Source organism: Mobula hypostoma, chromosome 8 (assembly GCF_963921235.1).
Source record: "Mobula hypostoma chromosome 8, sMobHyp1.1, whole genome shotgun sequence".
Taxonomy (NCBI): Eukaryota; Metazoa; Chordata; class Chondrichthyes; order Myliobatiformes; family Myliobatidae; genus Mobula; species Mobula hypostoma.
This window is the reverse complement of record NC_086104.1, coordinates 107,863,402-107,877,345: the sequence shown is the minus strand read 5'-3', so window position 1 is coordinate 107,877,345 and position 13,944 is coordinate 107,863,402. Positions and strand designations below refer to the sequence as shown.

Sequence of the window (13,944 nt, the reverse complement as noted above, 5' to 3'; positions counted from 1 at the left end):
TTTACATGGAGTTCTGCATAGATATGTTCCATTGAGGCAGGGAAAGGATGGTAGGGTTAAAGAACCATGGTGTACAAAGGATGTAGAAAATCTAGTTAAGAAGAAAAGAAAGCTTTATGAAAGGTTCAAGAAACTAGGTACTGTTAGACTTCTAGAAAATTACAAGGTTTCTAGGAAGGAGCTTAAGAATAGAATTAGGAGGGCCAGAAGGGGACATGAGAAGGTCTTGGTGAGCAGGATTAAGGAAAACTCCAAGGCATTCTACAAGTATGTAAAGAGCAAGAGGATGAGCCATGTGAGAGTAGGACCAATCAGGTGTGATAGTGGAAATGTGTGCATGGAGTCAGAGGAGGTCATTAATGAATACTTTGCTTCAGTATTCACCAGGGAAAGAGACCTTGGTAATTGTGGGGATGACTTACAGCAGACTGAAATGCTCGAGCATATAGACATTAAGAAAGAGGATGTATTGGAGCTTTTGAAAAGCATTAAGTTAGATAAGTCACTGGGACTGGATGAGATATACCCCAGGCTACTGGGGGAAGCGAGGGAGGAGATTGCTGAGCCTCTTGCGATGATCTTTGCGTCATCAATAGGGACAAGAGAAGTACTGGAAGATTGGAGGGTTGCAAATGTTGTTTCCAAAAGGAGTACAGATAACTCAGGAAATTATAGTCCAGTGAGTCTTACTTCGGTGGTAGGCAAGTAATTGGAGAAGATCCTGAGAGGCAGGATTTATGAGCATTTGGAGAGACATAATCTGATTAGGGATAGTCAGCATGGCTTTGTCAAGAGCAGGTCGTGCCTTACAAGCCTGATTGAATTCTTTGAGGAAGTAACAAAACACATTGATGAAGGTAGAGCCGTGGATGTAGTGTATATAGATTTAGGCAAGGATCCTTCAGAAAGTAAGGAGGTATGGGATCCAAGGAGACATTGCTTTGTGGATCCAGAATTGGCTTGCCCGCAGAAGGCAAAGGGCGGTGGTAGATGGGTCATATTCTACATAGAGGTCGATGACCAGTGGTGTTCCGCAGGGATCTGTTCTGGGACCCTACTTCTTTGTGATTTTTATAAATGACCTGGATGAAGAAGTAGAAGGGTAGATTAGTAAGTTTGCTGATGGCACAAAGGTTGAGGGTGTTGTGGATAGTCTGGAGGGTTGTCAGAGGTTATAGCAGGATATAGATAGGATGCAGAATTGGGATGAGAAGTGGCAGATAGAGATCAACCCAGATAAGTGTGAAGTGGTTCATTTTGGTAGGTCAAATTTGAAGACAGAATATAATATTAATGGGTAAGACTTCTGGCAATGTGGAGGATCTGAGAGATTTTGGGGTCTGTCTCCATAGGACACTCAAAGCTGCTGTGCAGGTTGACAGGGTTGTTAAGAAGGCGTATGGTGTGTTGGCAATTCATTAACTATGGGATTGAGTTCAAGGCCGTGAGGTAATGTTACAGCTATATAAGACCTTGGACAGACCCCACTTGGAGTACTGTGTTCAGCTCTGGCCACCTCACCACAGGAAGGATGTGGATACTAGCGAGAATGTAGAGGAGACTTACAAGGATGTTGCCTGGATTGGAGGGCGTAACTTATGAGAATAGGTTGAGTAAACTTGGCCTTTTCTCCTTGGAGTGACAGAAGATGAAAAGTGACCTGATAGAAGTATACAAGATAATGAGAGGTATTGATCATGTGGATAGCCAGAGGCTTTTTCCCAGGGCTGGAATGGCTAACATGAGGAGGCATAGTTTTAAGGTGCTTCGAAACAGGTATTGAGGGGATGTCAGGGGTAAGTTTTTCACACAGAGAGTGGTGGGTGCATTGAATGCACTGCGGCGGCGGTGGTGGAGGAAGTGGATACAAGAGCCTCTTAGATAGGTACATGGAGCTTAGAAAAATAGAGGGTTATGTGCTAGGGAAATTCTAAGCAGTTTCTACAGTAGGTTACAATGTGGGCCAAAGCGCACATAGAAATCTACGTTCTATGTATGTTCAATTTGTGGGCACGTGGCCACATGGTTAAGGCATTGGACTAGCGACCTGAAGGTCGTGAGTTCGAGCCCCAGCCGAGGGAATGTGTTGTGTCCTTGAGGAAGGCATTTAATCATACATTGCTCTGCGACGACACTGGTGCCAAGCTGTATGGGTCCTAATGCCCTTCCCTTAGACAACATTGGTGTCGTGGAGAGGGGAGACTTGCAGCATGGGCAACTGCTGGTCTTCCATACAACCTTGCCCAGGCCTGCGCCCTGGAGAGTGAAGACTTTCCAGGCACAGATCCATGGTCTCGCAAGACTAACAGATGCCTTAAATGTATGTTCAATTTAATTAAAAATTGACTACTATAATCCTGACTAACAAGCTGGAATCATGCTATATATACTTACCAAAGGGAATGTGTGCTGTGCATATGTGTTTCCTCGCACCACCCTTCTGTCGTACATGATATTTCCATAATATGCTGTTGTACATCTCAAAAATAAAAGAATAAGTTAGTATGCACTTGTATTATCATGTATTTGCTTAATCAATGCTCAGAATATGTTCTAAACAAAAAGTGCATGAGGGAAACAATTACAGCGGCACAAAAGGCCACAGGGTTATAATAAACCAAGACACAAGGATGACGAGGGAGAATTTCACACCGTGCTGGCAAAGCCAGCACAGATTTACATTAGTGGCATTAGAGGGACACAAAGTACTCGATCAAAGTTTCAATGGCAAGAGGTCGAAGACAATCAATTTCAGACTAAGACATGACTTTTGTAAAAGGACAGCAGCTATACTTTATTAGGAGTTTGAAGAGATTTGACATGTCAACAAATACACTCAAACACTTCTATAGTTGTACCATGGAGAGCATTCTGACAGGCTGCGTCACTGTCTGGTATGGGGGGGGGGGGGCGGTGCGATGGTTACTGCACGGGACCAGAAGAACCTGAAGAGGGTTGTAAATCTAGTCGGCTCCATCTTGGGTACCAGCCTACAACGTACCCAGGACATCTTTAGGGAGCGGTGTCTCAGAAAGGCAGCGTTCATTATTAAGGACCTCCAACACCCAGGACATGTCCTTTACCATCAGGAAGGAGGTACAGAAGCCTGAAGGCACACACTCAGCGATTCAGGAACAGCTTCTTCCCCTCTGCCATCCAATTCCTAAATGGACATTGAACCCTTGGACACTACCTCCCTTTTTTTATATACAGTATTTCTGTTTTTTGCACGTTTTTAATCTAGTCAATATATGTATACTGCCATTGATATTTATTATTTTTTAAATTTAATTTATTATTATTATTTATTTTTCTCTTCTATATTATGTATTGCATTGAACGGCTGCTGCTGCTAAGTTAACAAATTTCACGTCACATGCCAGTGATAATAAAACTGATTCTGATTCTGATTTGGATTTCACAATAAGCTCAACAGCTCCAGCTATAAGCTGAACCACAACGATGAGAACTGGGGACAAAAACAGTGTAAAAATAGCTTCTACCTCAACCATAAGAGTGTGACCAGGATATAGCCTAAAACCAAACAAAGTAGAAAGACAAGGAGTGGAGAGTCAAAGGAAATAGTAGCATGAGGATGGGTCAAAACAGGAATGGTAATGTAACAGTCAGCTTAACATTACTACAGTGCCAGTGATCTGGGTTCAATTCCACCGCTATCTGCAAGTACGTTCTCCCATGACCACGTGGGTTTCCTCCGGGTGCTCCTGTTTCCTCCCACATTCCAAAGATGTACAGGGTAGTAGGTTAATGGTTATAGGGGTAAAATTGGTGAGTGCAGACTCAACCGGAAGGGGCTGTTACTGTGCTCCATCTCTAAATAAAATAGCATTTCACACATACCCAGGACAGGAGAATTGCACGGCATTGATATGTGGTAAAATTGTGAATGAATATGCCACGACCATCACCAACTCCATCAACACTGCATGCATAATGATGTGCCATTGAGAACATAGCAAGTTTTTCCAAACCAGAAAGCCTGGATGAAACAGGATTCAGTCTGCTGAGGGCTGATCTGCGGCATTCAAGACAAACACCCAGAAGCCTACAAGAAGTCCAGGCTCAACCTGTGGAAGATCATCGCGTGAGTGAAAAGCCAATTCCAGGTGAAGATAGAGACACAATTGGATGAACCGCAGCTGTGGCAGGTTTCATGCCATTACTTCTTATATGGTGAAACGATGCTTCCCTCTCCAATGAGCTCAACACCTCTTATGCACACTTTGAAAGGGAGAATAACACTACACCTGTGCAAATCCTCATAACATTTGACAACCCTATGATCTCTGTGTCAGAGGCTGACATTACAACATCCTTCAAAAGGGTGAAGTCAGATAATGGTACCCCAGTGATGTACCTGGCAGGGCACTGTGCTCACCAACTGACAGGAGTGTTCAACCTCTCACTGCTGCAGTCAGAGGTTCCTACCTACTTAATTAGGGCAGCAATTATACCAGTGCCAAAGAGGAGCGCAGTGAGCTGCCACGACAACAATTGCCCGGTAGCACTCACTCATACATACTGTGATGAAGTGCTTTGAAAGGTCTAATCGAGGACCTGGACCCACTGTGATTTGCCTACCAGCACATCAGGTCTACAGCAGATGCGATCTCACTGGCTCCCCACTGAGCTTTGAAGCACCTAGACAACAGCAAAATGCATGTACTGTATATTGATTAATTGCTGTATATTGATTAAAGCTCAGTTCTCAACACCATTAACCCTTCTGTACTAATCATCAAAACCTGAGCCTCTGTACTTCCCTCAACAAACGGATCCTTGACTTCCATATTGGGAGACCACAGTCAGCACAGATCAGTAATAACCTTTCCTCCTCGCTGGCAATCAATGCAGATACACATCAGGATGAGTGCTTAGCCCACTGCTATACTCTCTACACTCATAACCTTGTGGTTAGGTACAGCTCAACTGCCATCTATAAATTTAATGATGACACCATTGGTGTTGGAAGAATCTTAGATGGTAATAGGGAGGTGTACACCAGAGAAAGAGTCTATGTCTAATGTCTAACTAACCCAAGTTAACCAGTATCCTTCTCCATTTAGCTACTAGTCCAACCCACTTGTTTCTTCTTTCTTATATCTTTCTTAAATCTCTTGTTTCTTCTTCCTTATACCATTTCTGTTACATCACCCTTCTTGGGTGCTTTGTAGATAACTCACTCACTACCACGAACCCTAACCCAGTATTACATAACTCATTTCACCATTCTCTCAAAGATCTAATTCCCAGCTGATAAACAGTTGCCAACTTTCATCCTGACCAACGTTCCAACAAGATGTAATGCTAGCAGCTCATGTTCTCAAACTCTTTCCCTTCTTATTCACCTCGCCCACATCCGATGCTGCAGACTCCAGCAGTGGTTCAACAATCATCCTTCTTCTCACCCAAAACCCTTGCCTATTTCTCTCTAGAATGTACATTTGCTTGCAAACAAGTCCCTTTCCATCCATGCCAACACTGTGGATCATTGCATCAACGTGATAGATTTAAAGGATACTTGGCTTCTAATGCTGATACCTCAGCTTTAATGAAGCTTACTTCAAGCTATCCCTTCTATCACCTTCCCCACCTAATCTGCCATATGGCTAGAATGGTATTTTTTCACTAAATTTTCTCGTATTTGTTTCACCCTCCTAATTGAAAACCACCTTCGCTGTCAGCCACCGAACCATCATGATAAATTTTTGATCTAACATACCCACTAGCTGTGCTCTCCTGGCTTGCTACCATCGATCTTGCACAACCTTGAGATTGTCCAAAATTCTACAACTGGCCATTGGGGGAACATCCATTGTTGGAGTGGGCCAGGGTTAGAGTGGGAGAATTTGGCTCAACAGGCTTCAGCAAGAACAGGTGAAGGCTAAGGGTGCTGAGTCATTTGGAATCATTTGTTTGATTGTAGAACTTAAGCTTGAGAAGTTAGAGCCAAAGGTATAACAAGCTCAGTGAGAAGAGGCTGGACGAGTGACACAGGTGAGTGCAAAACTCAATGGTTTCAGAGAGAAGATACAAATAAGAACTGGTAAGATTTTTTTATGTTGCCTTGTCTGTAAATCCAAGTCCTTAACACAGTGTAGGCTGGATGGTATTTAAGGAAGTAGAATGCTCCTCCTGTGAGATGTGGGATTTCAGGGTACCTCACAGTCTCCCTGATGACTACATCTGCAAGAAGTGCACCCAACTTCAGCTCTTGACTGACAAGGTCAAGAAACTGAAGATGGAACTGGATGTACTTAGGACCAACCGGGATGCTGAAAACCTCAAAAATGAAACTGTTACTGAGATGGTCACACCCAGAGTGCAAGCTTCAAATAGTAGATGGGTGACCAGAAGAAGTAAAGAGAGTAGACAGTCTGTGCAGGGTTCCTCTGTGGTCATTCCCCTCAGCAACAAGTACACCACCTTTTGAATACTGCTGGGGGGAGGGGAGGGTGACATACCAGGCCACAGTAGCAGCAGCCAGGCCAGTGGGGCTGTGGCCAGCTCTGCAGCTCAGTAGGAAAGGGTAAAATCAGGCTGGGTGATAGTGATCGGAGACTCGTTAATTAGGGGGATATACAGGAAGTCCTGCTAGGGTACTGGATGTCTCATAGCAGCTGCAGAATATTCTCAAGGGGGAGGGTGAGCTGCCAGAGATTGTGGTGCGCCTTGCCACCAATGACATAGGTAAAAAGGGAGTAGGGACCCTGCGTAGTAAGTATAGCGAGACAGGAAAGGGGCTGAAGAGCAGGACCTCTAGGGTAGTAATCTCTGGATTACTGGTGCCACTTATGAGTCAGGGCAGGAAAAGGATAATAGTACAGACGGATGAGTGGCTGAGGAACTAGTGCAGGGGGCAGGGTTTCTTGGATCATTGGAACCTCTTCTGGGGCAGGTGTGACCTGTACAAGACCGACAGGTTGCAACTAAACTGGAGGGGAACCAATATCCAGGCTGGGAGATTCGCTAGTGCTACTCAAAATGGTTCAAACTAGCTTACACCACCCCGAGTAGCACTAATGAACGGGGTGGGAAACAGAGCACTAGGTCAGAAGTGGAGGGATGGAGAGGAAGGTAGATGTCAGGGCCAGTAAGAACAGGCAGGAATAAAGTAATAGATACAATGTGTTGGACAGTTTGAAGTTTTAACACTAGGAGTATTATGGGTAAAGGTGATGAACTTAAGAGTATAGATCAGTACATGGAACAATGATGTTGTGGTCATTACAAAGATTTGGTTGAGAGAGGGACAGGAATATGCTTAATGTTCCAATGTTTAGATTTTTCAGAAAAGATAGAGAGGGTGGTAAAAGAGTAGGGCTGGGGGGAGTTGCACCACTAATCAGGGACATAAAGGAGAGCTTGTTCACTGTCTACATGGGTAGAAGTCAAAAATAGGAAGAGTGCATGCACTGTGATGACCACCACCCCCTCCCAAAAGCCAATGGGACACTGCGGGACAGATATACAGGCAGATTAAGGGAAGGCGTAAAGACAGTGGGGTTGTTGTCATGGGGGACTTTAACTTTCCTCAAATAAACTGGGACATTCTTAATGCAAGAGGTTTAGATGGGGCAGGATTTGTTAGGTGTATCCATGAGGTATTCTTAACTTAATATATAGATAGTCTAACAAAGGAGGTGTTGAACAGGACCTGGTGTTGAGTAATGAGTCTGGCCAGGTGACTGACCTTGTAATGGGTACAGTGACCACAGCTTCTTCAGTTTTGAGATAGCTATAGTCAAGGATAAGCATGGACCTTGTGAGAGCATATTAAATTGGAGCAGGGCAAATTACAATAGCATTAGGCAGGAACTAGGGAGAGTTAATTGGGAAAAGCCGTTTTGGACAAGTCCACATCTGACATGTGGAAGCTTTTTAACGAACGCATAGAGTACAGGACAGGTATGTTCCAGTCAGAAGAAAGAACAACAACACAAAAACCTTGGATGTTGAGTGAGGTGATGAATTTAGACAAGAAGAAGGAAAAGTGATCACCTGCTGAGTTCCCCCAGCATTTTGTTTGTATTGAAAAGAAAAAGTGTGTAAATTTTAGGAAGCTAGAATCAAACAGAGCCCTTGAGAGTTATAAAGAAGCCAGAAAAGGACTCAAGAAGGGAATTAGGAAAGCCAGGAGAGGCCTTAGCAAGTTAAGATTAAAGAGAATCCCAAGGCATTCTAGGCATACAGTAAGAGCAAGAGGATAACTGGGGAGAAGGTGGAACCACTCAAGGATAAGGGAGAGGGGAACAGCTGCTCCGATGTGGAACATGTGCATAAGGTCCTTAATAAGCAGTTTAAATCACTATTTACCAAGGAGAAGGGCGTGGAGTATAGGGAGATCAGTGATGAGTGTATTAATATGCTAGGGCATTTTGAGGTAAAGGAGGAGGTAGTGTTGGGCCTCTTAAAGAGCATTAAGGTTGTTAAATACTCATGACCTGATGGGATATGCCCCAGGTTATTGACAAAAATAAGAGATTTCTGGAGCCTTGACCAATATCTTCATACCCTCTCTAGCCACAGGCAAGGTCCCAGAGGAGTGGTAAGTAGCTAATGTTGTTCCATTACTCAAAAGGGAAGGAGGGATAATCCTGGAAACTGGTGAGTCTCACGTCAGTGGTAGGGAAATTCTTAGGGAGAGGATTTATGAACATTTGGAAAACCATGGCCTAATTAGGGAGAGCCAGCATGGTTTTGTGCAGGGCAAGTGGTGTCTTATGAACTTGTTTGTGTTTTTTGACAAGAAGACATGGCTGACTGATGAAGGTACAGTTGTGGATGTTGTTTACATGTATTTTAGTAAGGCATTTGACAAGGTCCGTCATGGAAGGCCTATCCAGAAGATTAAGATACATGAGATCCATGATAAATTAGCAGTTTGGATTCAGAACTGGCTTGCCCAAAGAAGAAAGGGGGTAGTGTTCGAAGGGACATACTCCAGTTAGAGGTCTGTGATTAGTGGTGTTACACAGGGATCTCTACTGTTGTTCTCTGCTGTTTGTGATGTATGTAAATGATCTGGATGAAAATGTAAATGGGTAAGTTTGCAGATGATACAAACATTGGTGGTGTTGTAGATAGCATAGAAGGCTGGCAAAGAATACAGTGGGATATAGGTCATTTACAGATATGGGTGGAGAAATGGTAAACAGAGTTTAACCCAGCTATATACGAAGTGTTGCAACTTGGTAGATCAAATGTTATGAGACAGTACACTGTTAAATGCAAGATCCTTAACAGTGTTGATGAGCAGAGTGATCTTGGGGTCCAAGTTCACAGCTCTCTGAAAATTACTATGCAGGTTGATAGGGCAGTCAATAAGATATATGGCATACTTGCCTTTATTAATCGAGGCACTGAGTTCAAATGGCAGGAAGTTATGTTGCAGCTTAATAAAACTCTAGTTGGGCTGCATCTGGAGGATTGCACACAGTTCTGGTTGCCCTATTATAGGAAGGATGCTGAGGCTTTGGAGAGGGTGCAGAAGAGGTTTATCGGAATGCTGCCTAGTTTAGAGCGCCTGTGCTATAACAAGAGGTTGGACTTGGGTTGTTTTCTCTGTTGCAATGGAGGCTGACGGGAGATCTGATAAAGGTTTATAAAATTTTGAGAGGCAAAGATGAGAGTAGACAGGGAGTATCTGCTTCCCGGAATGGAAACATCTAATACCAGAGCGCATGCACTTAAGGTCAGAAAGGGCAATTTCAAAGGAGGTATGAGAGGCAAGTTTTTTTTTTACAGAGAGTGGTGGTGAGGGTGATGGTAGAGGCAGATGCATTAGGGATTTTAAGAGACATTTAGACAGGCAGATCAATGTGAGGAACATAGAAGGATCTGGACATTGTTAGGCAGAAGGGATTCATTTAGATGTCTATCTGATTACTAATTTAATTGCTTCAGCACTACATTGGGGCCAAAGACTCTGTTCCTTTGCTGTTCTATTTTATGTTCTAAGTTCACACCAATACTATTCACCATTTGTGCGTGCTTATCTATGCTGACTTTTGATCCACTAACCTATGATCCAGTTTTTAATTTCTCACCCACCTCCTCCTTCCTTCCACTTTGAATTACAGGCAGGCACCCTGACCTGAACATAGGTGGACCCAAATCTATGTTCGATCTATGTTGAGATAGACTGGGCTGAGAAGTCGCAGATGGAGTTCAACCCAGATAAATGTGAAGTGGTTCATTTTGGTAGGTCAAATACAATGTCAGAATATAGTATTAATGGTAAGACTCTTGGCAGTGTGGGAGATCAGAGGGATCTTGGGCTCCAAGTCCATAGGATGCTCAAAGCAGCTGCGCAGGTTGACTCTGTGATTAAGGCGGCGTACGGTGTATTGGCCTTCATCAATCATGGAATTGAATTTAGGAGCCGAAAGGTAATGTTGCAGCTATATAGGACCCTGGTCAGCCCCCACTTGGAGTACTGTGCTCAGTTCTGGTCGCCTCTCTACAGGAAGGATGTGGAAGTTGTAGAAAGGGTGCAGAGGAGATTTACAAGGATGTTGCCTGGATTGGGGAGCATGCCTAATGAGAATAGGTTGAGTGAACTCAGCCTTTTCTCCTTGGAGTGATGGAGGATGAGTGGTGACCTGATAGAGGTGTATAAGATGATGAGAGGCAATGATTGTGTGGATAGTCGGCGGGTTTTTCCCAGGGCTGAAATGGTTGCCACAAGAGGATGCAGGTTTAAAGTGCTGGGGAGTAGGTACAGAGGAGATGTCAGGGGTAAGTTTTTCACTCAGAGTGGTGAGTGTGTGGAATGGGCTGCCAACCACGGCAGTGGAAGCGGATACGATAGGGTCTTTTAAGAGACTTTTGGATAGGTACATGGAGCTTAGAAAAATAGAGGGCTATTGGTAAGCCTAGTAATTTCTAAGGTAGGGACATGTTCGGCACAACTTTCTGGGCCGAAGGGCCTGTATTGTGCTGTAGGTTGTCTATGTTTTTATGTTCTCAGCACATACTTGTGTGATACTATGCCATGCTGACCTGAGACAGTACTTCATCCAGATTCCTCCAACTCTGAGTCAGCCTGGGCTGAAAACTGGGCACTTGGTGAGGGGGTGGGAGAGAGAGAGAGAGAGAGAGAGAGAGAGAGAGAGAGAGAGAGACAGACAAGGGGCCTGCAAGCCTGTGAGAATTATTTTGGGGTATCAAAGGGAAGACATGATACTCAAGCAAGGGATTTAGACTGGAATGTTGCCTTGCTGTGACAAGTGCAGCCCCGGGTGTTGGCTTCTAGTTTACCTTGGCATCACAGTCAGGCAGCAGCATCCATCCTCCTGGAGCAACATTTGCAAGCCAGGACATCAGTATGGTGTCCAAGGGTATTAAAAGACCCCAGGTCAGCCAGTGGGAAAGCCAAAGGGCTCAGTCTGGGATTGGCCCGGGCAGGCTAGGGAACAGAACAGACCTCTGGTTGGGGCGACAGATTAACCCAATGCTCCAGCAACTCTGCCTGGGGTATAGGAGTTTACCGTGCACCAGTAAAGGGGAAACTGAGGGATCCAATCTGGCACTGGCCAGTCCTCACCCCTTGACGAACACTTAGCCAGATGAGCCTAGGCTGTGAGGTCTAACTGCTACATCTCCCACACTGCATGGCAGAGACCGCCCGATGCTGCCAGCCCTGCACACACACGCAACCCCGCCGTGACATAGCTTGCAGACGGCGATGTCCATCACGGCGGCCCACCACCACCACCAGTTCCTTCCTTCCCTCCGCCCACTCACTGCTCCTCCTGCCGGTATTTCTTCCTCCCCTGCAGGGCCCGGGGGCGGCTGGAGAAGGTGTACGTGCCGCCGCCATCCCGCTGCGCTAACACGGTCGCCATGTCGCGGGGCCGCCGCTGACTGCCGTCCGGCTCCAATGCTTGGAAACCGCCACTCGCCTCGTGTCCTGGCAACCGTTGCCAATGCCAACCCTTGCGTTACTTCCGTCAGTCGAGCGGACGCGAGTTGCCGGCCTTGTATCAGCATTAGGGTGGGGCACGTCAATGTTGTGCCTACCGGAGTGTGGGGCGTGCGGAGAGTAAGAGGCTCTGCAGATGCTGGAAATCCACAGTAACACACAAAACGCCCTCAGGAGGTCAGGCGGCATCTCTAGAGAGGAATAAACAGTCGATATTTTGGGCTGAGAGCTTTCATCGGGACTGGAAAGGAAGGGGGATGGCAAGCTAGAATGTATGGCCAGGCATCGTTCCCTCAGTGATTCCCTTCTCCCTCCTCACTAATCTCCCTCCTGGCACTTAACCCTGGGAGTGGAAGCATTACACCTTCATCTCCGTTGAGGGCCCCAAACAGACCAGGTGAGGCAACGTTTCACCTGCCAATCTGTTGGTGCCCTCATCTGCAATGCAGCTTCCTCTTTATTGGTAAATTGGGGGACCACTTTGTTCAGCACCTTCACTCCATCCACAAAAGGAGGATTTCCTGGTGGCCAAAGATTTCAATTCCAATCCCCATGCCCTTTCTGATACATCACTGCATGGACTCCTCTGGTGCCCCTCTCAGGCTGGAGGAGCAACACTTCATATTCTGTCTGGAGAGCCTCCAGCTTAATGGCATGAACATAGATTTCTGCGTAATTTTTCCCCTTCCCTCTTCCCTCTTCTTCAGTTCCTCATTCTGGCTCCTCTCTTATCTCTTCTCACCTGCATATTACCTCTGCTCGGTGCCCCTCCTCCTTTCCTTTCTCCCATGGTCGACTGTTCTCTCCTATCATATTCATTCTCCTCCAGCCCTTTACATTTTCTACCTATCACCCCTCCCAGCTTCTTACTCTGACCTCCCCCCACCCACCCGGTCTCACTGATCACCTTCCCCACCCCCCACCTTCTTATTCGGACGTCCTCCCCCTTTCCTTCCGGTCCTGATGAAAGGTCTCACCCTGAAACCTGTTTGTTCATTTCCACAGATGCTGCCTGCTGAGTTCCTCCAGCATCCAGTATGTTGTCCTGCATCTTACCAATGCCCAAGTAAAGCAGGGTGAGCTGCCTCAATGACTACCACCCAGTTGCACTCGTATCTACTGTGAAGAAGTGCTTTGAGAGGTTGGTCATGGCCACAGTCACCTTCTGGCTAATCAAGGACCTGGACCTGTTGCCACTGGACTCGCCACAATAGGTGAGTGCAAACTCCTTGGCCCTCCACGTAATACCTACATCAGGCTGCTGCTTATTGACTGCAGCTCAGCATTCAACACCATCGGACCCTCAGTACTAATCCACAAGCTCCAAAACCTGGGCCCCTGTACCTCCCTCTGCAACTGGATCCTTGACTTCCCGATCGGGAAACCACAACCAGTATGGATCAGAAATAACATCTCTTTCTCACTGACAACCAACACTGGCGCACCTCAGGGATGCGTGTTTAGCCCACTGCCCTGCTGTTCTCTCTCTTCACCATGGGGATGCGTGTTTAGCCCACTGCCCTGCTGTTCTCTCTCTTCACCACGGGGATGCGTGTTTAGCCCACTGCCCTGCTGTTCTCTCTCTTCACCTCGGGGATGTGTGTTTAGCCCACTGCCCTGCTGTTCTCTCTCTTCACCTCAGGGATGCGTGTTTAGCCCACTGCCCTGCTGTTCTCTCTCTTCAGCCTTGGCTCTGTGGCTTGCCACAGCTCAGTAAATTGGCCGATGACACAACTATTGTTGGCAGAGTTTCAGATGGTGGCAAGGAGGTGTATAGGAGTGAGATAGATCAGCTGAATGAGTGGTGTCAATGTATGTAAGACCAAGGAATCGATTGTGGATTTAAGGAAGATGAAGTCGAAAGATCACAGACCAGTCCTCATCAAGCAATGAACAGTTTCATGTTTCTGGATTTCAACATCTCCGAGGATCTATCCAGGATTCAACATATTGATACAATTTCAAAGAAGGCATGACAGCAGTTATATTTCATCAGG

General features: G+C 45.8%; 1 protein-coding gene across 1 annotated transcript in view; it reads right to left on the bottom strand.

The window, feature by feature from the left end:
- Positions 1 to 12,083, bottom strand: part of rsph3 (radial spoke head 3) — a 53,051-nt gene extending 40,968 nt beyond the window's left edge. The window contains exons 1-2 of the mRNA XM_063055182.1: positions 11,770 to 12,083; positions 2,395 to 2,479 (exon numbers count right to left, since the gene is read on the bottom strand). Coding sequence (XP_062911252.1) covers positions 2,395 to 2,479; positions 11,770 to 11,870 — 186 coding nt within the window. The 5' untranslated portion in view covers positions 11,871 to 12,083. The remainder of the gene's footprint in view (positions 1 to 2,394; positions 2,480 to 11,769) is intronic.
- Between the last annotated feature and the right edge of the window lie 1,861 nt (positions 12,084 to 13,944).